At 32.1% G+C, this 26560-nt stretch overlaps 1 protein-coding gene across 1 annotated transcript in view; it reads right to left on the bottom strand.

Annotated features, from left to right (window-relative positions):
* The window catches only part of LOC142325052 (zinc finger protein-like 1 homolog), a 36274-nt gene extending 16716 nt beyond the window's left edge, over positions 1 to 19558 (bottom strand). Inside the window, exons 1-3 of the mRNA XM_075366339.1 lie at positions 19283 to 19558; positions 9894 to 10100; positions 3610 to 3721 (exon numbers count right to left, since the gene is read on the bottom strand). Of these exons, the coding sequence (XP_075222454.1) occupies positions 3610 to 3721; positions 9894 to 9995 (214 nt within the window). The 5' untranslated portion in view covers positions 9996 to 10100; positions 19283 to 19558. The remainder of the gene's footprint in view (positions 1 to 3609; positions 3722 to 9893; positions 10101 to 19282) is intronic.
* Between the last annotated feature and the right edge of the window lie 7002 nt (positions 19559 to 26560).

Raw genomic sequence — 26560 nt, 5'->3', positions numbered from 1 at the left:
AGCTATAAAAGAAAAATGGGAAGAAACTTTGAGAAATAAAGATATAAAAGTTGATAGTAAACAGGAAAATGTAAGACAGAGTTAAGAAAATGAAATGTGATGGACTATGGTCATGTTACAGAAATGTGAAACAAACGTTTACAAGAATGAAAGAGTACTACCAGCGGATAGAAGAAAACCCAGAGGATATCAAATGGCAAAATAGAAAAAACTATAAAGGAAAGCATAGAGAAAAATGTGTATATTTGTCAACAAGTTGACCAAGTAAAATGGTTGGAATATAACAGAAACGCCTAGTGAGTATCTAAAGCTGGCAGTAGCTGTTATAGGATCAAAATGTTTATGTAATAATATTATATCATAAAACTAGAAGATGTAAAAATATAAAAAACACAATCGCAGGAATAAGCAAAACCACACCCATAAAATACTAATCAACTATCAGTACACAGAATTCAAATTAATGAAATATAAAAAATAAATTAAACTTTGATTATCAAACATAACGATCAAAACAAGAATACAGCACTAGTAAGTATACACCTACATAAAAATGCAGGCATTTTAGTAATTATAGTAGGGCCTCTTGCTGCTCTGTAGCATTATTATTACAAAGTAAAGTTATATATTTAAAATATAGACTAAAAATCTAGTGGGTCCATACTGTTCCAAAGTATTATTATAACAAAGTAATGTTATATTAAAAAGTTGGCTCCAAATCCACTTGCAACACAACTCACCCCCTAACCCCCTTTATTTTCTCTTTCCTTTCCTACCATAGGTAAAATGCATGCTCAAAAACTATTTCCAGTCCATCCAGATGTTCTACTGCACAGATCGTACTAATTTTTTTTTATTCTGCTTGGAATGCCTGCACACATGTCATCAAGCATCGACAGACCTTCAAAGTGATTTTCCTGTGAGTAATAACCTCAGAAAGTTCCTTGATTAAGTAATGAATGAGGATATTTAGAGGAATTCTCAGAGGGGACTTAGTTTGGGGTTCAATGATATTTGATGACATATCTGTGGATTATATCAAACAGAATAAAAAAAATAAGCCTGATCTGCTCAGTAGAATGTCCAGATGGACTGGAAATAGGTTTTCATCCAATTGTTTTTATTAAAAAAATTAGCATAAAAACCTAATTGCATATATATATATATTGACTAGCACAAAAATCACTGTCAGTACTTGTATTATCAACAGAGATATAGTGAACAATATTTTTAAATCAAAGTACTGCTCTGAAGTTCATAACAATACTACTGAGAGAATTATTCTGACTACTGACCCCCCAATAAATGACTAAAGTACTGTATAAAAACACTAAAGTGAATGCATAAAACAATTAATTTAAAATAAGTCTGGTGTGACAGACCTGGTTAGACAGTGATGCTAGAATGGTATTAAGGGCAGTGAACATGTTAAAAAACTTGCAGAAAGTTTCATGAGAAAATATTTCACTTACATAAATTAAATCTCAAAAAACACACAGAAATCAAGGCAAACATAAAATTGCAATTGACACTTCCGAATCTTTTAATGTAATACTTTACGAAGTATTTATTGAAGATTTATTAAGTTTATCTTACCTTTGCTTCAATGTTTTCTTAATGCAATTATACAAATATAAAAATCAACCAATGAAATGTAAATATAAACATCATAACATTAAGGGAACAATAATCATTTAAAAAAAGAAAAATATTATTTAAAAATTCAGAAAGTAAAGGAAAACCTTTTAAATAATTACTTTACAGCAATACTCAGTACTAATAAACACATTTAGTTTATAAATCTCTTTTATAAACTGTATTTGATGGGCACGAGTAAAATTAATGCTTTTTTGACACTTCAAAATTTAAATGGAACAAAAAAAATAAACAGGATTCCTTGATTCAACTTCATCAGAACTGATAGGAAGTTACCAAAAAAGTCTATTAAACCAGAGTTGTTTTCCTATTAATAACTGTGATACAATAAGTAATGTTCTGTAAATTACTATAATGACAGCAGTTGTTCACTGTATTATACAATAATTAATATTATATTCAATACATTTAAGGTAAACTTTTATGTATAATTTTAACTGATTAGTAGCTATGAAAGAATGCATTTTACCTGCACTTAGTGTCTGTTCTTAAGGCTTGTATTACAACAAACACTAGTGTTATCATTTAAATAGTTTTTGTAATTGGTTGCATTTAGATCTTAACCCTTCGCAGGCAGAAACCCATATATGGGCTACCTGTACTTATGCTGGAGGGTGGAAACCCATTCATGGGTCTCTGAATGTGACCAGCTACTTGTCTTCACATAGTTACATATAAATTCCAAGAGATGGCAGGAGATGTTCTTTCAATCAATTTGAGACAGTAATTCCTAATACAATGTGATTGGAAACCATTTTACTTCACTTATCAAATGAGTTCAATGACCATGCGTATGTAACAAGACTCGTGCATTATTTTTTCATGTTTTTCGCTCATTTTTAAGTAATTTGTTTATAAACTGCTCCTTCCAAAACTTCATTTTCGGCTTACTTTGTTTGAATTCAAACAAAATTTTCGAGACAAAAATTCAGAAGGAAATGAATAAAAATACTTATAATAAAACCATAATGTACTATTCCCTGGCTAAGTGCACTACTTCAAAATTGCTGTTTTTATATTACCATCAATCTTACTACTGTTACTTGTGTCTTTTACATGAAAAGAACTCAATGTAAAACATAACCAAAATCATCACCTACAGTTTGCAAATTCTAATGCACTCAGTGAGATTTGTTCCATTTTCACGTAAGCTTTTTTTTTGTAAGATAATAAAGCAGTGTTCCTTAACCAGATTGGTGGCAGAATTCAGCAAAAACACAATGATTTTGTTGTTTTTATGCATGAATGCATGTTTTAAATTACTTTAAATAGATTTTTGCATGAAATTTTTTTTTTTGAAAATGTCTTCTGCCTACAGCCATATAACATCACTACCCGTGAAGGGTCAAAACGGTTAATCTTATAATTTTTAATAAATTCTGTTTATTCTTGTTTAATATAAGGAATCTTGTTTGTTGCTCATTCTGAGCATACTGCACAAATTTCTTCGAGCATATTGCTTCATTTGTTAGTCCCTCTATTTTTGAGTTTTAAGATTTTTCTAACTTAGTACATTCCTGTACTTCAAATTCCACTTCTACCTTTTCATTTTCCTCTTCTTTTTCATTATTCTGTGTTGTAATTTATAACACATTTTGTAACACCCTATAAACTGCACATTATTTTATTTTACTGTCATTTAGAATTAAGAGCAAGTTGACTTCAAGTATATTCCTTTAAATCATTTAGTAAATCAAACTTTCTAATCTTGTTCCTAACTGGATTTTAATTTTATTCAAGAACGTTCTATTTTCAAAGCTGGAAATTTCATCTCCCACTATCGTTATATAATATATGCAATGTCTCATGTGATTAAAATTAAAAAATTTTAATTGATTAAATTAATAGACATTGCACTACAATTACTGTTTAAATTATCAGATCTAACCTGGAGAGTCCTGGTTAATGTGGGGACTTGTTACTATCAACTAAACGTAAAGTACTTTTACTTACGGTAACAAGTAAGTCTAACACAATCTTCATTATTTAGATCTTTAGAACATATTTCACAAACAGCTTCATAATCACTATCTTGAAGCCACTGTAAATATGACTGAACAATGCACTGAAAAAAAAAACTGTAATGTATCATTGATGCTAATTAAAATAATAATTTTACACAAAAAACGAAAAAAGTGCAATAGTAGTTAAATAGAGACTGGATTAATACAGTAAATAACTAGAAAATAGTATAATTTCTGGATTATTAAATATAACAGAGGATGGATTCCACTGGTGGAAGTATTAACAAACATATTTCTTCACATCTCAGAAGATATGCAGTGCTAAATATAGATGTTTATTTAAAACATGTTACAAAAAATTTTAGCATATAGTAGTTATGGCAATCAAATGAGTCACACTTGAAAACAAAGTTAAAGATTTATAACATTAATCGCTATCATCAATTACAACTGAAACAGATTTTTGCCATTTTTTCAAAAAGCCAGCTAGTTTCTAGTCATAAGTGGTACAAATGGAACTGTCAATAATTCAAAATTCACAAAAAAAAAAGAACAGAACAAAAATTAATTTATTGCACTTTTTAGGTTACATAATTTTATTTTTGCCAAACAAACCAATTTAAGTTTGGTTAATCCATACATTTTTAACAATACCAATGTGCTAGAGGTACAAAATTACTAGTTAATAATAGCTCACTTAACATACATGTGCCAGATTTTTCTCCAGGGGGAGGGCAAATATAAGATAACATTTTTTGTTAAAAAATAGTTTTATTTAAACATTTCAAAACGCTAAAAATAATTAGTTACAATGCTATTTGAACCTACCTAAATCTTATTTCAGCATTAGCCTATGAGAGTTCTGACTAAATCTTGACACAATCTCTTTCTGGAATTTATTTTTAGCTTCCAAAATTCCCTTTATATGCACACTATCATACAAAGACCAACAAGCCGATTTTCTGTCATTGATGACCTTAACCAAGTTTTTACCCTGTGTAAGGTGCTGAAGGATGTTTCAACAATCACATTGTACAGGGCTGTGCAACTGGGATAAGTAGCAATCATTTGATGGATGGGTAGAACAACTGGGTTTCTTTAACTAGTGCATCTAGTTTATCTCCTTCAGTTCAGCATTTGGCAAATTTTTTCGTTTCCATTGATTGTACTAAGTCCAGCTTCACGAAGGAAATCATTTAAATTGCAGTAACCACAAAAACTTTATTTTTTAAAAAATCCTCATATGTCATATCAAGCATTACGTGAGAGTGCAACGTAAGCAATGAGAATGTGGGCAAGTTCTCCTCAGAAAAATGCTGTTCCAGAGACATTATTAATGAATCTATGTACAGAATAATTAGTGATCTTCTCCAAAACTCACTCTGTGCTGGTGGATTTGGACGATGTTTTTGTTGATTTATGACTCACAGCTTATTGAAATCTGTTCCCAGATACCTGGTGATTGTTTCAACCTCTGCTGTAACACTTTCACTTTCAACAACCACATTTCCACGGTGTTTTCTCATGATGTCATTTTTTTAATGTGATTTCCACAATGAAGTACGTCTACACTTGTTAACTGAAGACATTTATCACCGGTTGCAGGAGTGCCAAATATTTTGCTACAAGACAAGCACTAACAAAAAATTTGAAAACACTATATTCTGATTTTGTAGCAATGCAATGCATTTGAAAAGCAGCTTTTCTCGTTGAACTGTTACAGTCTGTGGATAGTTTTTCAAGCGCCATAATATTTCATATGTTTCTTGAATGTGGTGATACTTTTATATTTTTCAGTATATCGGTATGCATTTTCGATGAAGACTGATTCTCGGAAGAATCTTATTATTTCTTTTATTGGGGAGGTCGTATTTCATATCACTGCTATTTTGTTTATGTCATTTAAAACTAAGTTCAGTTTGTGACTAGCACAGTGAAAGTATAATGCTCTCATATACTTTTCTCGAATAATTTTCTGGACACCACCATCCTTTTCTGCCTTACTGGAATACCCATCATATCCGTGTCCAGCGCACTTTTTTGGATCAAGGCCTACCTTTTTTACAAAGGCAATTTTTTAATTGCAGATGCTACAGATTTTGCATCTATGTCAGTCAACTCTATAAAACCTAAACATTCCGCACAAATCATCATTTCCGCATCAAAAAATCTAATCCTAATGGAAAGTTGCTCTTTCCCTGATATGTCTCTGCTCTCATCTGCCAGGATACTGTAAGCACATGCTTTCTTTACATCAGTAGTGATGTCATCTATAATGATGTTGCCACACAGGCCAATTATTTCATTTTGAATCTGTGGTGACAAGTAAATGGCATTTTTTGCACTCTTTTCTATATGTTCTTTTAAAATTTGGTTACAGCATCAATTTTCAGTTTGATCAAGTCTCCAGAAACACCTTCATGATTTTCTTTACCCCTCAAAGGTAGGTCATATGTTCCACAAAACATCACAATCAAAATTATTGATGGAACAATTTTCTTGTTGGCTTCTATTTCTTATTGGTGGACAGACATCAGCTGTATATCAACGGGTATACTTTCAACAAAACAGTTTGCTGCTGTGGCTGCCAATTTGTGCCACTGAGATGACGTGTGAGGTTTCGTAAATTTGTGCATGTCTTTATAGCAAGTAAAGAGCCTCACTATGAAAGAATCCAAAACACACATTAGTTGGTAGAAACAACACACAGTAAATGTATAACATGTTCTTTAATTTCTTGGAATACACCAGCCAAGGAGCATAATCCACTAACTAGCTGTACTTGAATTTTCTTTTTAACTGCACAACATCCTTAATAAAGTCATAAGTTGGAGTTCGTGACAGTTTTTTAAAACTTCCAACTTTGAGATGAGGTCATACTAAACGAACATCCAAGCCAGTGACCCACACCATTATCAAAATACATTTGATCCTGTACACCAGAACCAGATGGTAGCAAAGATCCAATTGATTTTTCACCCAACATTCTGCTTTGATTTCTCTTCTCCGCCGCTATCACTTTTGCTACTACTTTTGTCTGGTTGCTTCCTCTTCTGTCTCCCTAAAAGAAAATAAATAACTACTACTAAACTTCTTAAAAAAATTAAAGCAACTTAAAATTTAAGCTTCTGAATGGACTCTACTAGAAACTTCAAGCTTAAAAATGTTTTTTATCATCTCCATACAATAATTTTTCACAGAGTTAGTGTTTTGAAAATCAGTAAAAAATTTTTTTTGTTTGTGAAAAATGTTCTTAACCTAAATATGAGTTGATGAGTTTCAAAACCATCTAATAGTTTTTTTTTTCAAATTTACAAAAGTAAATTTTTTTCATTTCTAAAAAAGTGTATTAGTGGAATAAGTAGGAAAAAACACAAATAAACTGGTGGAATGGTCAAATCTAACAGGCTGTGTTTGTGTCTGGTTCAAATTAATGTGAACCAATGTGGTTCTGATTTGAGATTAGAAATTTCTGGGTCAAGATTGAGTTGTGTTTAACATAACAACTTTTGTAATGATTGAACTTGACCACAACAAAAATTGGAATATTATGAATTTTAAATCATTCACTATTTATTAGCTATCAAACTTTTCATGTTTTTTTTTTTTATTATTTGCAACTAACAGAAGCAGCTAGTTGCAAAATCAACCATTTAAAAATGTAAAACCATCTAATTAAGCAAAGCTACTGCAAAAGTAGTAGTAGTGTGGTGTACTTGTTATTACATTTAGTTTAGAATTGTATGATTTTTCTTAAAATTGAAATAATAAAGACATCAAAAATCACTATTATTAAAAATAAAAAAACAATCTTCGCATTTGCTGAACATTTTAGGTTGCTATGGTTTTGCAACTCACCGACACAAATGAAAATACAGATAGATACATACCTTTCACGGTAAAAAATTTTCTAATATCAAATTCAGATTGTTATTCTTATGGGATTGCGGTCTGAACTAGCTCAAATGTGTCAACTCATTCAACTGACTCACTTGCACAGATTGCAGTGCTTAAATAGGGAATAAAAGGTACTCGAACTTTCTCGGTAAATCCAACCTTGAACATTCTGTAATCTTTGTGTTTTACCACAGACCATCCAAACCTTGAATCACCAGTTCCCCACTCATTTACCAGAGAATGTTCCCACCATGATTCAAACATGCTTTGTTGGTGTGGAATACTATTATAACCTATTGATATTGACCTATAATTTTTTTACTAAATGAGCCAGGGAGACAAGCCCCCCCCCCCCTGTGGTTATGCATACGTCAGTTAAATTAAATAATAAAGTAAATCTTTTTAAAATGGATTTGGATGTGAATTTCATGAACTCCATTTCAGAGGAACAATGGAAGTTGATTTTGTTTTTTTTCAAGCGAAATGTTGAAAACTATGGTGAAAATTGCTTAATCATTCAATATGTTTTTCTGATAAAAAAAAATAATAATAATAAATGAGCAAAGTTCTTTACAATAAATAGTGTCAGAGATAATGTGAAACACCTTTCCTACTGAGCCAGTCTACTTAATGCACTGTTTCTGAATAGAAAGGATACATTAATTTGATGCTATACAATATCTGGCTCAATCTTTCTTACAACTGCAATGCATCTGCGGTAAAAGAGGCACTTTGTTTTCTTTGACAGTAATGAAGTTCATTTTTTGGCTATTTCCTGGGTGAATATAATTATATTAAATAATACTGACGTGCCATACATTATATATAGGTATTTCATTTCAATTGCCCCAAGCAATTTTCTTGTAAACTACGCACAATACAAAAGATTACCTAAAAACGTTACTCAGATTGGAGGGGAACTTTTGAACTTGGAACTTTTTGAAGGTCATAGGCCATTAATTGGTTTAGAAGTTGAATCACATACAGCATCTGATTAACACAATCTTCTGATTCAAGACAGTACCAGATAGCAATCATCTTCTCAGAAGTTAGAAACCAGTGACTGCGAAAAGAATCCAGCACCCATATAACACTATCTCTAATAGTTAGCTGTATGAAAATGCTAAAAGGTCATATGTGTGACCACATATTCGAATGTAAAATCTTTTGATTTTTTCACTGGTGAAGTCAAAAATAGGTCATTTCATTTGAAAAAATTGTGTTAACCTTGATATAAGGTCAAGGTCACCATGAGTTGTCCCCTTCCAATCAGAGTAAATTTTTTTTTGTTTTTCAGTCATATTTTTGTACTGTGCATAGCTTAATACAAAATCGCCTAGGATGATTAAAATTAAACACTCTGTATATTCAGTTCTGTGAAGAAGACAACAGGAAACTACAGCACTCTTCATTTTCTTTGGTAAGTATTGCTTAGTATGCTTGTTACCTTATGAATGGGCAATTTTTTGACTTATATAACATTTCTGGTTACACAACAACCTTTTTTGCAATAGCACCAAACATACATACATCTATAGAATATCTGTATGAAGATTTATGTGGAAATATAAATTCATATCTATCTATATGGAAACTACGCTGATCTCTGTAGTGGAATGGTAGCATCTCAGCCTTTCATCCACAGGTCCCAGGTTGAATCCTGGTCAGGCATGGCATATTTGATATGCTATAAAATTTCCATTTTCATATTTCCAACACAAGCTTCAAGCTTCTTTAGTAAATTAATTTTCAAGCAAAAATATCTTTAGATTTAAATTATTAAGTACTTAGAGACTATAAATACAATTTAAATAAATAAGTAAATACAATTTAAATAAATAAGTAAATACAATTTAAATAAATAAGTATATAAATATAAAATTATCTGTTAGTTGGTTGTCATTACATATCCCATAAAAATACCAAAAAAATATGTATAGATGTTATTTCATATGAAATAAGCAAAATGGTAGTTTTACAAAAATTTTTTTGTTAAATGAAATTTGCTACAATGTAGAACAGAGAAAAACTTAAATTTCACTAAAGAAGAACTGAATTAAAGAAAACTTTTTATTTTCAAATTCCATATGTGTATGTAATTCATGCTTAATTTTGAATAAAAATGGAATTTTAAAATGAGAAATACCTTTCCTTTGGTAAAAATATCAAGAATATAGTTTTTGTAGTCTTGCTTTTACACATCCTTCTTAAAGAAAGTGTATACTGAATGTATAAATGAGAGACAATAAATCTATTTTGGTAATATCGCACTCAAAATAAATATAAAAAATTCTATAATATAGTCCAAAAATAATTTTTTGCTGGTCTGTTTAATTTAAAACATTAAAATAAAAATAAAAGTGATTTATTACTTACTTTAGGATGATTAGTTACCATACAATGTTCACAAACATTAACTCTATGTTCGTAACAAAACTGATTCGTTACTTTACGTTTCGGGCACTTGCACAATCCCATTATTAGTTTAATTATATATTAATCAATCTATGTTTTTGAAAAACACTTTTATCATTTACTAAAGGATATGTAAATAAGTATTTTTTTAAAGACAACACTGCTGATCTGTAAAAAAGAATGTTTAAATCAAAAACTTAAACTACAATCAAAAATCATTATAAAAATTAAACATGCTAATAAAAATTAAAACACTTGAAATTTACTTTTTTCACATATTATATCTTTTAAAATCCATATGATTATATATACTTTGTATAGAACATAGGAACTCAACCTGTTGGATGTAGGTTTAAAACAGCCAAACTGAAAATATATAAAAATCATATTTGATAATTTGGAAAAAAATATTAAAAAAAAAGAAACTACAAGAGCTACAAAAATCAAAATCAACCTTTGCAAATTACCCTGGAGAAATGAGACACGTTAGATTGACCACATGTTTTCGCATAAATAAATATCATAGCACACAAAGCACACATTAAACTAATTTGGTAATGCAGCAAATATGTTAAAAAAAAACCCCAAACTAATAAACAAAATAGAGATGTAACAAGATTATTAACATTAACAAAACCACTAACCTACAAAATATTCTGAAAAGATCTTCAGGAAAAGTATTTCCAGATATTTAGAAAATGAGTTATAAATAATCTATTACTTAACCAGGCGGCCAGAACCTTAACTCTCAGGGCTCAACACAGCCCAGGAGAATCCTGAAGCCAACACAGGGGCTCCTCGGGGCCTCCCAGAACCCATGATTCCAAAGATAAAATAAAATTATAGTGCATTTTGCAATAGATAAAGTAGTATTTTATAACCAGTGTGGAAATAGTTAATAATATTAGTTTAGTGTAAGGAGGCCCTTCCACTGTCCACGTGCCCTCCTGCGATGGTGAGCATGTAGCTAAGGTGCCCTTGTATGTCGGTGCATGAGGCCCTGAAAACTTCAGTGTGAAGGGGCCTGGAGTCAGTGCAGAGATTGCACATTAGCTCTCTGCCAGGACATATGCCAGTTCTACCGCAGTACCGGACTGGGCCTCCAGGGCTGGTAACCCTGCAGTGGGAGTATAGGATTCATAAAACATACAACAGACTTCATGTGGAGACAGTTAATAACAACCGTTACAGAAATTCCTTGGGCTAAAGAAAATAGGTGAGTTTGCTGTAAGAGTCGATCCTCATGAACCCTCAATACCTCAAAGGGTATTATGGTTTGTTGGGATCTACTCAATTACACGGAGCAGGAGATTGTAGAGGAGTTGACACCTCAAGGAGGTACTGAATGCCAAAGACTGAACATGAGAAGGAGTGACAAAGTTCTTCTAATCTGCCTTTCATGTCCTTACTTTCAACAAGCCAACCCTGCCAGAGAAAGTGTGTGCAAGGATGCACAGGTTGGATGTGTAGGCTTTTGTGCTACCCATGAAATTTTCAGGTGTCAACGTTTTGGCCACAATGCTGATCGGTGCGAAAGGCCACAAATATAAATGTGTGTTGAGAAAATTCATGAAGGAGAACCATGCAACGATCTTCCTTCCTGTGTAAACCGTAAAGGACAACACTCATGTAGATCGAGGAATTATCCTGCTTACAAAGACAAGGTGGCTGGCTGTGCAGGAAGTCAAAACCCTGTAGAAGGTTAGTTACTTCAAAGCAAAGAAAATTGTAAGCGCATGCAAGCCTAGAGCAACAACAACTTAAGCTCAGGCTGCAACTGTAGTTCCTGCTCCAACTGCTGTTGACACAGACCAGCTTTTCAGCAAACTTGTGCCCACATTGGCTACCATGATTGAGAGAATTATAAATACTAGAATGAGATCTCTCACTCATACGGAATTTAAAAAGCCTTTGATAAAAGTACAACCTCCAGACACTATGTCGACCATGAATAAAAGCGAATCAGATCACAAGAATATAGCTACTAAACCAGAGGTAAAAATGAGTTTTTGTGACGTTTTGGATGATTATGCAAGGAGAATAAGTGCTTTGCAGTCTTCTATGGAGGTTCCCAAGCCTCCTACAACTGAGATGGCCTCTAAACCACAGAGGCCACAAAAAAACTACACAGGGGAACCTGTTTCCCCTCTGCCTGAGGTGGTAACTGATGCAACTCCTGTTGCAGGGGTCTCAGAGATTCCTACCTCTCAATTGACACCTGAACCAGGTGCTGATTCATGTCCATTAATGTCTGTGGCTTCGATTCAGAGGCCAGGAGCTACACGGGCGATGACATTCTTAACGAACATGAAGCTGTTCATAAAATGGAAAAAAAAGGGAAAAATGTGTTCAAAAGGCAAACCAAGCGTTTAAATAAGTTTAAAAATTCGCAAGTCGATAATTTAATGGAACATCAATGGATGTTTGTCAAACATCTATGAGCTCCAACACTTGGTACATGATATAGACCGAATCTGTATATGCCTGCAAGAAACACATTTCTACTGAAATGAAAATTTTCATCTAAGAAGACACAATACATTTCAATTGCCAAATATAAGAGTCAGAGGTGGAGTAACTATATTAACATCGACTAGAGCTACCACCAAAGCGGTTGAAATAAACACAAATCTACAAGTGGTCGCAGTCAGAATGAAGCATCCACTGCAGATCACTATCTGCAGCATATATTTGCCGAATCTTGATTGGAAGGAGGATGACATAGCACAACTAATTCCTCAGCTTGCCCCACTTCAATGCACATAATTCTCTTTGGGGGTCGGATTGAGTATCCCCGTGGAACAGAATTGGAAAAGTTCCTACTGAATTTTGATTTCATTATCTTAAATGATGGTTGTGGAACTTTTTTCAATGCCAAAGATGGATGACATCCTGTATAGATCTAACACTTATGAGTTGATCAACAGCACCGAGGTATACTTTCCGTGTTTTAGGGGATCTACATGGAAGTGATCATTTTCCAGTGCAAATTGTAACTGACTTGTTACAAGGCAACTATAACCCATCTCCAAAAGATGGCTGTTTGATAAGGCAGACTGGACAAGCTTCACAGCCAGGACAATACTCCCTGAAACAACTGAGTTATGGAAGCCTATGTCAACACTATAACTAATGCCATACTCGACTCAGCATCATGGTATATTCCCAAAACATTTGGGAAACTCATGAAGTGACCTGTTCTGTGGTGGAACAATGAAATAAGTGAAGCTATTACAAGAAAGAAAAAAGCATTTAAGGCTTTTAAGAAACATTTAACATTAGAAAACCTAATTGTCTTTAAGAAATACAGGACATATGCAAAAAGATGGATGCTAAAAAATGATCCTGGCAGCAATATGTGTCATCCATTAACAGAATTACAACTGTGTCAAGACGTTTAGAAGAAAAAGATGAAGGCTGTTTGTGGGCATACAAACTTTACTCCCATATCTAACCTTTAATATTAGGATGAAATTAGAGATATTCCAAATGAAATTGCAGAGTTACTAGCCAATCATTTCGAAAAAGCCGGCAAAACAGCTAACTATGATGATTATTTTAGGACGAAAAAAGCAGAACTTGAAGGTCTACTAAATTTCAAAACTGAAATAAATTATTCATATAATGAATAATACCTCTTAAAATAGAACAATGAGCAAAAGCGTTGCAGAAAGCAGGCAACACAGCTGCTGGTCCAGATGAAATTCATTATGACATGATCAGGCAGCTGAATACCACTGCAAAACGTAGATTGTTAGAACTATATAATCAGATATGGAGGGATGGGATGTACCCACAGCAGTGGAAAAAAGCACATATTGTTCCAGTGCCAAAGAAAGATAAAAATTTGACAGATCCTAATAGTTACTGCCCTACTTCTTTGATGTGCACTATGAGAAAAATATTTGAAAAAAAGATAAATAATCAACTTGTCTAAATTTTAGAAAAAGAAAATGTCTTGTCCTCACTTCAAGCAGGTTTTAGGCAATACCACTTGACTACTGATTAAATGATTAACTTAGAGAATATAATATATAACAGTTGTATGACAAGAAAACATTGTATCGGGAGTCTTCTTTGACCCGCAGAAGGCATTTGATATGACCTGGCTTCATGGAATAATGCTTCAATTACATGAATGGGACATTCACGGCAATGTGCCGGTAGTACTTGGCAACTATATGAGTAATGTACTTTTCAAGTATGTGTCAACAATGAATACTCAACAGAAAAAAGATTGAAAAATGGCATACCTCAAGGTAGGTTCGCCGTTGAGTGGTACCTTGTTCACAATTGCAATTAATAAATTTATATTAGTCATTCCAGCAGAAATGAGCTAAAGTGTTTATGTCGATGATCTGGCAATTGTACATGCCAGCAATGGTGAAGTACAAATTGCAACATGTGATAAATGATCACAACAAAGTTGCAAGAAATAATGGTTTCAAATTTTCACCACAGAAAATGTTCTGTGTACATTTCTATAAAAAGAGAATTCCTCTCCATCGACAACCATCCAATAGAATACAAGAATAATGTGCGATTTTTAGGTCTATTACTACATAAATCCCTTACATGGGGATTACATATACAGGACTTGAGTGATAAAATGCAAAAAAGCCCTAAACATTATTAAATGTTTATCCAATATCAACTGGGGCTCAGATAAAAAAATACTACTGAGACTGTATAAAGCATTTGTTCAATCGAAACTCAACTACAGATGTATTGTATATTCATCCACTAGGAAAACCGCATGTACGAAAGTTAGATGTAATACATAACAGCAGAATAAATACGCCACAGGCACTTATTGACCTTAGACATTAGACTAGTAAGTATAATGTCAGAAGCTGGGATAAACTACATTATAGAAGAGAAATCCTATACTAAGATATGCAATGTTCACAGTGTCATTAATATATGTATGTGTGTGTCTAAATGTTTTGTGTAGTTTTTTTTTTGTGTTCCTAAATAAAATGTAAGGGCCTCCTTTACACCCGCCTGATGGTGATTTAAACCTCATTTAAAGAATGTGGCGAGAGGTAATAAGATAATTGAATTTGTACTCTTGGTGGTAAATTGTTTTATATTTTTGTCTTTGATATATATATATATATATATATATATATATAGAGAGAGAGAGAGAGAGAGAGTGTGTGTGTGTGTGTGATAAAGAATTTAACAGTTTTGGATGCTGTGAGATTTTTGAACAGAATATGGGTAATGTATTGGCTGCTACATTTGTTACAGTTTTAAAAATCTAAATCTCACTGTATAAAACAGAACTGTTTAACAAATAATTTGATAAATACATATATGGTATGAATAATTTTAACAGCGTTTTTCTTAGGTGAATAACCTATACTCACAACATTTTTTGCTAATATATATTAGCAAATCTCACTCACTACTCTACAAAGAGACATCTTTTTTCTTTGTTCCTGATATAACCATGAAAACTACTGAACCAATCCAAATTAAATTTTAATAGTAGCTTTCTTATGACCCCCAGAATGTTTACCACAGTTCAAACCTCAACAATCTTACAATACATAAACCATAAATAAAAAAAAGAAAGTATAAATAAATAAATAGCCTTGAACTTCCTTTACTAAATTTAATGTTGTTTATATTGATTGTCATTGCTATATCAATATCGACTTCTTCAGACAGTTACTATTTTATTTATGAAATTTAATATCAATGTCTAATGTCTATAAAAGGTCAATCTGTACTATTTTACTGTAATATATATATATAAACACAAATTAGTTTGATTATAAAATTAATGAGAATGACAATTACAAAGTTTTGATGGTTTGAGCAATATTGAATTTTGATATCAATATCTTCAGAAGTTTTAATGCCATTGTCTAATCTGGTGGCAATCCATAAAAACTTATCCTCACACTAGTAAAGTAGCACTCTATAGATTTTTAAGTCCTAAATTAAGAAGTTCCATTGAGGTAAGCCATACACGTAACTGGCTTAGATTGGCTTTAAATTTTGTATTAATATTTTCATAATGCCTGCCTAGGTCAACAAGGTCACAGATGATGGTTAGAACTTCTAGGGCTACTAGAATTTATGATCATACACAAGGTGAATCTATGCCAGAGCATTGTCAAAGACTTCAGGAATAACGAATGTGCTCGGCTGAAAATCAAGTTTAACCTTGGAGAAGTATGTCAAATCATCTTTTGATTATCACCCTAAAATTGATTATCTGAGTTTGAAAAATATTCAAATTGGTTACATGATTAAAATATGTAAACATTGCAAGCCAAAAAACTGGAATGATTAAACTTCTGGACTTTGCTGTGCTGGAGACAAAGTAGTTCTTAAGCAACTTCAATATCCTCCTGATTTCATTAACAAATACTTCACACACAAATTTTTATTTAGTAATTTGTGAAGAGCAATAACTCTGAAAGCAACAGTCCACACATAATTACTAAAAAACTATTTCTAATTTTAATCATCATTGAAACACAATTTTACTTTATAATTTAGTACAAGAATTTTCATATTTTTGATGTGTCTTTAGTAGTAAATGGTAGTATAGTCAACTCCCATTTATCCGTGACAATAACCAAGAAGAGGTTTGTGAATAATCCAAAATCATAGCAAAATCGCACTGTAAATACTGTACTGCAGTACAGTATTTACATGCACATTACATTACCTAACGGTAAATAATAGAATAAAATACAGTACACTATACTATTACATACCTGGTAAAATTAACATCCAGAAACTATTCAAAGTACATAACATATAACAAATTTTCAATACCACTAATACTGTATGTAAATAATTTTTCTACCACTAATACTGTGCATAAATATATTGTACATGTGGTACTGTATGTACACAGTACATACATTAACAAACACTTATTAAAACACATTAACAAACAATTATTAAAATTATAGTAGCTAACGAGAAAAAAGAATATATACATTAAAAAAAATTAATAAATTATGCATTTTACTCTTTCAGATTTTTTTTTTTTTTTAATAGGACACAAATGATCATTGTTTTAGTGTCTGAAAACACTTTCTTCTAACTTTGTAGTTTGTGCAGCATAATAGTATTGTACAATGAACTACCCAAAAACTATCAATGACTATCAACAACAATGAAACAATAAAACTAACAATGAACTATCATATCCAAAAAGAACTTATTGCACAGCATTATCATATTCAGAACAAGTACATATTCAAGTAGCAAATGAATGAAGTAGTAAACAGAATGATGAAAAAACTTTAAATTTTTATCTTCTTTATAAGTTTAAAAAAAATTTTTTTTAAGAGGCATCATGGTTAGTTAAGTCGCAACATGATTAAATTGCTTGCAGATAATCCAGAGTTAACTTTATTCAAGTTTTAGATTTAATAATTACAAAATTATGTTCCAACACCAACATTGTAATGTGTTGAACATGGTATTTTTTAAATCTATTTTAAAAATTAATGGTGTCTTTTTTATGTTATTCTCCATTCTCTTCTATGCTACTTTTTTTAACTTCTATTATATTTACTACATCCTACACGTTCAATTACCAGTCTTATACATTCTTCCAATATAATTTTTACCTTCAATAATTAATAACACCATATTTAATTTAATACCAAATTTAATTCAAGTTTAATTTAACATCAATATAATTACACCAAATTTAATAGCGTTTGCATATTGTAGTAGATGACCAACACAACTAACTAGTCTCTTTATTAGATTTCTTCTCCTATTCATTGTCTGACCTTTTCATTTGAATGTTATCAACCCACCAAATTTTCAACACCATCTACACCATATTTTAAACCCTACATTCTTTCCTTTCTGTATTCCTATGTCCTATGTTTTATGAGCATAAACTGCTAAATTTTGAACAAATATATTTAACGATTTCTTAGATCAATTGATTTTGTAAGATTTAAGAACTGATTTTCTTATCCATGATAGTCACCAAGAGTCATGTTGGTCTAGTGGTTAAACTCATCATCATAAATCAACTGATTTCAAACTTAAGAGTTCTAGGTTGGAATCCTAATAAAGTTAGTTGCTTTTATTTGAATTTGAATACTAAATTGTGGTTATTAGTGTTCTTTGGTGGTTAGCCTTTCAATTAACCACACATCTTGGGTATGGTTGAACAAGGGATGCGACTGCCTAAAAGCTCTGATCCACAAAGTTGCACGGGATATCTGGAGACCTCCAGAATATTCATAAAAAAGTGAAAATAAATAAACAATAAAGAATAAGATTACAATTTTAATAGCAAACGAAGGCAAATTAGAAATGTTAAAGAACTTTTTATTCATATCAAAACATTCTCTACTGCATCTGCAGTCATTATCAGTGGCATCTTCTGTTATGCTGTGATTTAGCTTAATCGTGGCTGCGTTTTTCTTTTTTTAAGTATTAATATGCTTCCCTTCTATTTATCTGTAGGATACCATGATAGGGAGGGGGGTGACAACCAGAATAATCAAAGACTTGTGTCTTCCCCTATGGTGGTTAGGATCTAGGATACCTCGGTAGTTGTCAATGTTGTGCCAACCCTATTTACTATGGAGACTTTTAAGCGTTTATTGTACTGTGCAGTAATGTTAAATTGAGTTAATATAGAATTTGATGATGGAAGGGTTTAGTTAAGTTTTTTAAACATGGGATAAGTATGATGTTTGTTTTAAAGAATTATTTTTTACTTTTCAGTGAGATTACTTTGTTTTGTTATTTCTTTGAAGAAAAGCATGTTTTTAATTTTTCTTATGCACCTCACAAATAAAAATAACAGAAATTATTATTACATTAGCGATACATTAATTCAGTTACGAGAAATTGGTATTAAATCACATTACATCAACCTATATCTATTTTATTAAAAATATTTTTTACAAAAAAAAAGAAACCGCAAGTTTCTTTCTAAAATTTGTATAAATACTGTGTTAAAGAGTAGTGACTGAAACATATTACCTATAGTTATTAATAAATTATGTTGTTTTTTTTTTACATAAAATGAAAACCACTCGAGATTAACCTCTTCTCAGTAAGCATAATTACAATAATTTATACTTCTTATACAACTAAAATAAACTGCATAAAAATCACTGATTGTAATTTATATAAAATGAGCATAAAGTAATATATTATTACACGATACGAATGAAAAACAAAATCAAACTAAATGTTTTAACTGAAGAATTGTAACAGGTTAGAACTACCTGGTACATTATAGCACAATATATTTATTTTATACGATACTTTTATACTCTTTTATATAATGCAAATAAACAAAGTACTGTAAATCATTCATTAAAAAAGTCACTAATACTTACAAGAAAAATTCGGATAAAATATTATGATGTGGTCATTTCTAATTACATAGAAATGATTTCTACCATATCATCGACGTATTTCGGAAGTTTTAAGTGTCATTAGTAGTTAAGTAAATAATTCCTTTTCGCCAGTAGCATAATTTCAAAACACATAAACTGGAATTTCAAACGTACACAGTACTTTACATCAGATTTTTGTAGCCACATAAACCAGACGTAATCTCCTTTTCACATTCTTTTCCAAGTCGCGAGTCGAATCGTGGGCGAGGCCAAACACTGAACTGTCACACAATTATAACCGGGAAATTCAAATTAATATAAACGATAAATTTTCATATTCATATTCACAATTTTATTTTCGTGAATAACGCATAATCTATAAAAATGTACTAGATTTTTTTTTTAACTCTCGGTTAAAGAATTTTTAATTTCAACTAAAAGGCAATAAAAATTGGCGTTTTTTAATGCCAATTAATTTTTTTATATTTTTTTCTTTTACAAATAATTCTGAACATGAAGAGTATTTCTGGTATTAAAATTTAAAACATTTGTCTTAGATAAAACACAGTTTGTTGTTTTACAAATTTTTTACCTTACAATCAAAAATATTTTATTTCCAATTTCTCCCTGCTCTCTACAAAAATTTTAACATTTTCTGTACCCTAAGATTCTTTTAGGTGAAACTTAATGATTTAATTACATTTGGAAATATTAAAATTGTATATAGTAAAAGACAACTACTCTATAATTGTGTAAGGCAAATGAAATCTTAAAGAAATCTGCATTACTTCTACCAAAATAAATATAAGGTGAATGATTCTGTTATTACTAGAACATTAAACTATTATAATCATCACTACATATAGTACTAAAAATCATCATTATATGATCATCAGCCCTTAGACAGCTCCCTTACACTATGACTGTTAGGTTCTCCTCATTTCTTTTGAGTCTCTGATAACTCCAAAATCCCTTTAGATCATCTGCAAGAGATCTAAAGAGATCATTACCAACCTCTCTTCATTCTCTAATAATCCTAGATTTCCTTTAATCAAATCTTCTTCTTTTATGATTCAGAAGAGGCTGGCCAGATACCTTTCTTATAATGATTAAACTTTTATTCTTCTCCATTTAATCTACCATTTCAAATTTTTACTCTATCCATTTAATCTTTTCCAAACCTCTACACAATTTCAAATCCCTTCACCCTTTTTCTTAGTGTCCACATCAACTAAAGTATACTCCAAATATAACAATTTCTTTTAATGCTTATAATAACTTACAGTAAATGATATTTCTAAATTAGTTATACAAAAGCATCCTTTAATAATGAAAAAAATAAATAACTTACGAATTTTATGATACATCATTACTAAATACAGTGTATATTTAAGTTTCATTCCCGCCTAACACTGTTAGTTCCCACCATTCTCACTAGGTGGCATGTGCGAATGAGTAATTCCATTAGTTAACATGGAGTCGTATACCAGTGCAGAGTGTGCTGTATTGTTTATGGTTTCATTAATCCAAATTAGCTACTATCATTCAGAGACAATTCATGACTGAATATCGCAAGCAACCATCTCAAAGACAGTCTGTTATTTCATGGTACAATCATTTTATTGAAACATGTTTGTATCACATAGGACACCAGGTCAGAGTAGACCTTCAGTTTCTGAAGTGGCAATAGAACAAGTGTGGCAGACATTCATTCCTAGTCCAGGTAAATCAACAGGGCACATCGGCTTAGGAATGAATATTCCTAGGATTACAGTATGGAGGTTATTATGTACGTAATTGACTGTCATTTAAACCTTACAAATTACAACTGATACAAGATTTGAGTGAAGGATAAAGAAAAACGAACTGAGTTTTGTGTAAATTTGCTATCTTATAAAAATTGTGTTCAGTGACGATATGGAGCGAATAGATTCCATATTACACAATTGAACATGTACAGGACTTGCTTAAGATAAATGATTTTTTGTGCTGAAAGCTGTTAAAAAATTTACAGTCCTTTCTTTTTTGCTGAGTCGACTGTAACTGGCATATTGCAACATTATCTAATGCCACAATTACAACGGGATATGGGCAAAGATTTCATTTTCCAGCAAGATGGCAAGCCACACATTATCATCACACAGTTGTCGCTTATCTCAATAGCAAAGTACCAACTTGGATTGGACAATCACCTGATTTAACTCCAATGGACAGACATCTCTGTGTGGGATTACGTTAAAGACAGAGTTTTGTTAGTCCTGCTTTCAGTAAATGTCAAAGCTGCAGCAACAGGTAACACAAATAATTGTGACAATAGATCAAGAAATGATTCATAGGATTTGGTAAAAAATTGACTGCAGATGGAAAATTTGCCATGTCACAAAAGAACACTGAACATTTGTAAATAAAACTTGAAGGTATACTGTACTTAGTGTTGTATCAAACATTTCTGTAAGTTATTTACTTTTTTCATGATTTAAGGTTACTTTTAAATAACTAATTTAGAAATACTCTGTACATAATAACTCTATTTCTTTCAATTAAAAATTTACATAGCCATTGCTATTCTTATTTTCATGTAGTTTTCAATCTTCAATTATCATGGTGCATAAATTCAATTTCTTGTTCAACTCTTCTTCTTTTTACATAGACATTCATTGGTTTATCTCTGCTGATCCTTTAATCTTTTTCTGTAACATTTTTGATCATATCTTCAACATTCATATCAACCAAGGTTAAGGAAAGCAATATTCTTGTCTTACTAGTCTCCTAGGTCAATCCTTTATTTTTACAGAATTTTCTGATTCAGGTTCAAGAATCATCTGTATTTTCAAACTATGTTTTGGTTTTTATTATTTTCATTAGATTATGGAACTGTTTCAGTGCTTTTGTCATATCTATAAAACACACACTTTTTTTTACCTCTCACCAACAGTTCTTACTAGTTGAGTTGAAGCCCTTTGCTACTTTCCTTCCTGAACCCACACATTCTTCTGTAACCATTTACTCAGTTTTTTACCTGTTCATAATAACAATTTTCAATTTTCTTTACTGTGAAGTCTCTTCATTCTTCCTATATAGAGTAATTTCACGCTAATAATTTAGGCCAAATATAATTAGTATAAAAAGAATAGTTTTCATGAGTAAAGCATTCATCAGCTGAATATAAACACAACTGTAATAGTGAAAAATTTCAGATTTCAACAGAATCCATTTTGACCATCCCACAATCCATTTTGACTCATTTTGGTGTGTTGTGTATACATACGTACATATGTATCTCGCATAACTCAAAAACAATTAGCCATAGAATGTTGAAATTTTAGATTTAGGACTGCTGTAACACATAATTGTGCATCTCCCCTTTTGATTGCAATCGACTTGACCAAAAAAGCCCAAAATCCAAAAAAATTGAATTTTGGACTTTTTCTTAATTGCAGTATTAAGCTCTCATTCAGAGCTTTTCAATGATACATCATAAGTGGTATTTATTTTCTTTGGTTCCAGTGTTATAGCCAAATGAAATTTTAATTAATGAAATATTTGGATCTTAGAAGGGGAAGGCACGTTGGTTCAAATCCGATTTCATTTCCTTTTTTTTTAATTTAAATGTATTGATTTGTTAATAATTATTAACCTTTTATTGTAAAAAAAATTACAATAAATAATAATTCAATAAAAAAAATCAGAAGTTATTAATGAAATAAAATTATATGTACTTTTCATTTAAAAAAAAATATGTGTGCTTAAGACCGCACGACCGAAGCGAAAACTTGTATGGGATTGCAATCGTTTCAAATTAATATACATTACAAGTAGTATATAATGTTTACATTCAATAGCCACTTTAACCTCTGACCCCTTGAACCAATTTGACGCAAAATTTTAACATGTGTTTTCCACAATTATCCCCTGTTTGTAGTTAAATTTTCATGCTTCAAGAGTGGATTTACTGCAAAATACATAGTAAAACACAGGTTTGAGATGCCTCCAAAATTACAACAAAGAACCAACAAAGAAATTGGCTATTGAACCTCCATGTCTCTTTTCATAGATTTATTCGAACACATTAAATAACGACTACTTTCAATTGTGAATGTGTGTTCATGTGTTGAAACAGTTGATTTACTGAAAAATTCATAGTTAAACATATGTTTTAACTGCAAACAGTATGATTAATTTTAAATTTATGACAACTATGTTTTTTTTTTTTTGTCTTCAGTCATTTGACTGGTTTGATGCAGCTCTCCAAGATTCCCTATCTAGTGCTAGTCGTTTCATTTCAGTATACCCTCTACATCCTACATCCCCAACAATGTAGGTCATCATTACTTTCATAGACAACTATGTAGGTCATCATTACTTTCAGCGACATGTGTGTATAACCCACCGGGTTGGTCTAGCGATTAACGCGTCTTCCCAAATCAGCTGATTTGGAAGTCGAGAGTTACAGCGTTCAAGTCCTAGTAAAGCCAGTTATTTTTACTCGGATTTGAATACTAGATCGTGGATACCGGTGTTCTTTGGTGGTTGGGTTTCAATTAACCACACATCTCAGGAATGGTCGAACTGAGAATGTACAAGACTACACTCATACATATCATCCTCATTCATCCTCTGAAGAATTATCTAAACAGTAGTTACCGGAGGCGAAACAGGAAAAAGAAAGAAAGGAAATGTGTGTATATCATTGATCATTATTTAATATATGCAATGATCATTATTTACGATTCAAACTTCAAAATTATTGTTGGTTTTTAGAATCTAACAGCTACTCAGTTAACGCTGTAAATCTATAAAGATATTCTGCATCAATCAGTCACTATTGCTTTCAGCGATGCGGGTGTTGCGGATTTATACTTTTTTATAGTGGTAATAGCTAATTATTGACAGCTGATGTTATTTTATTTATATTTTACATAAAAAACGGGATTTCTCAGATATAGCTTTCGTTAAATAAAAAAAGGGCGTATCTCAAAAATGGTGCATCCTAGGGCATTCTTAACGCGATTTTGAAAGCCTAAATTTAAGGGGGTGCTTTGCGATCACCCGGAACGATAGGTCCTAGTCCCATGCCTCTAGCGCAGTGTTTCTTAACCTTTTATGTGAGCCGCACCCCTTTGAATCTGAAAAAAGGTCTCCGCACCCCATTGAAAAATACATTTCGAAAAATCAGTGTTTTTATCCTTTTATCGTAAATATTTTTTTCCCTATATCGCATCGATGTAAATTTTTGGTGTTTTATTTATTAGAGATTTATTCACAATGACGAACTTAACTGATGTGCCAAAATTCAGCTCCACTGTTATTATTTCTATGTTAATATTTAATTTGGCTCGTCTAATTTCGTTTATTTTGAAACATTTCAGTTGCGAAATTCTTCGATATTTTTTTTTTGGAACCCAAACCCTAATTTTGTATGAACTTCAAACCTTGTATAACACGGATTTGTATTACACGACATTTTGGTGGAACCATATAACTGTGTTATACGAGGCTCGGGTGTATTATTTTAAATTAGTGAGAAAAATTCTTACATTTGTATTATCAATGTATCCTATTTGGGCTTGAATCACTGATCAATACGAATGTATTAAATAGGTAAATAATGTAATTAATCGTATGTTTAAATGCGTACAGATGTCCGTCTCAAGAGGTTTTTCAACAAACTGCCGATGACGAAGAAACAATAATAGACTCAGGTAGACTCAGTAAGGGAGTGGGAGTGGACGCAGCCAAATCTACCTAACCGTTTTTAAACAAAAACAATTGGTTGATGTCATCGAAAATTAAAATACATACTTTTCAAATATCCCAAAAATAATATATGTATATTGTTAGAGGCTTCTCCCGCACCCCAAAAAATACCTTCCAGCACCCCTGGGGGTGCGGGCACCTCCGGTTAAGAATCACTGCTCTAGTGGCTACCGTTTTCGAGATACTAGTTCGAGCGAAATTCGCCCCCACAGAATTACAGGACCAAAATATTTCATATAAAGTAATTTTTTAACAATAAACAACAATCTTTACCAACAATATTTTAAGGTTATTGATTTTTTAATGTATATAAATTAGGTGTTGAAAATCTTTACATACGTATGTTATCCAAACTCAATAAAAACATACGAGGGTAAGTCAATTATTATCCGCAAATTAGTTATATTTTTGTTTATGTTGGTAGTACTATCGTATTGCGTAGATGACACATGCGAGGTTTAATTGTTGTCATGTCTGTGCAGGTTTGATGCTGCTAGGTTAGTTCCACTATCGCTGCCTGCCGTTAACCATGGCTGCTCCGCTTTCTGTTTGCACCAAAGAAGAAGGTAACGAACGGGACATCTTCTTAGACAGAATCATCACTGGTGACGAAACATGGATCCATCATTACGAGCCGGAGAGTAAGCGACAGAGTATGAAATGGAAACATCCAAATTCGTCCTGAAAAAAAATGTTCAAGACCCAACATCCGCAGGAAAACTGATGCTTACAGTTTTTTGGGACTCACAAGACCCAGTACTGGAAAATTATGTGGAAAGGAGCACAATAATAGACAGTGCGCATTACAGTGAGATGCTTACTGCCAAGCTGAAGCCTGAAATTCGAAGCAAACGCCGAGGATTGCTGTCGAAAGGTGTTGTGTAGTTGCACGACAATGCCAGTCCACACAATGCTGAAACGCACCAGAAACTCAACTTTGAAGTACTGACTCATCTTCCGTATGGTCCTGATCTTGTCCCTTCTGACTACCACTTGTTTGTCCCGATCTTGCCCCTTCCGACTACCACTTGTTTGGTCCAGTCAAAGAGTCATTAAGGGGCGGTCGATTTACCTCGGACGAACAGTGAAAGAAGCTGTGCACTCCTGGCTCGCAGCTCAACCGAAAACCTTCTTTTATGAGGGTATCAGGAAGCTTGTGCAACGATGGACCAAGTGCGTTGAAATGCAAGGGGACTATGTTGAAAAATGATGTACATGTAAGTTTCCTATTTGTATTGCAATAAAATGTATAACTACATTGCGGATAATAATTGACTTACCCTCGTATTATAAGAGGGTTTTTTCAAGGTCCGATCGGTCACAAAATTAAAACCACAGTGAAAATAAAAACTTTTTTATTTGTAACAAGTACTTACAGTTACGCTATTTCTCTACATAGTCGTCACTCCGACTATCGTCACTCGATTTAGACTTTTGTCGTAGCGAGGTACCAACTTTCCAATACCCTCGTCATAGAACGGAGCCGCCTGTGTTTTCAGCCATGTTTCTACGCTGGTCTGC

The sequence above is a fragment of the Lycorma delicatula genome, chromosome 5 (genome assembly GCF_047948215.1).
Source record: "Lycorma delicatula isolate Av1 chromosome 5, ASM4794821v1, whole genome shotgun sequence".
Taxonomy (NCBI): domain Eukaryota; kingdom Metazoa; phylum Arthropoda; class Insecta; order Hemiptera; family Fulgoridae; genus Lycorma; species Lycorma delicatula.
Note: the sequence above shows the minus strand (reverse complement) of the source record. Positions and strands in the feature narration are given on the sequence as shown.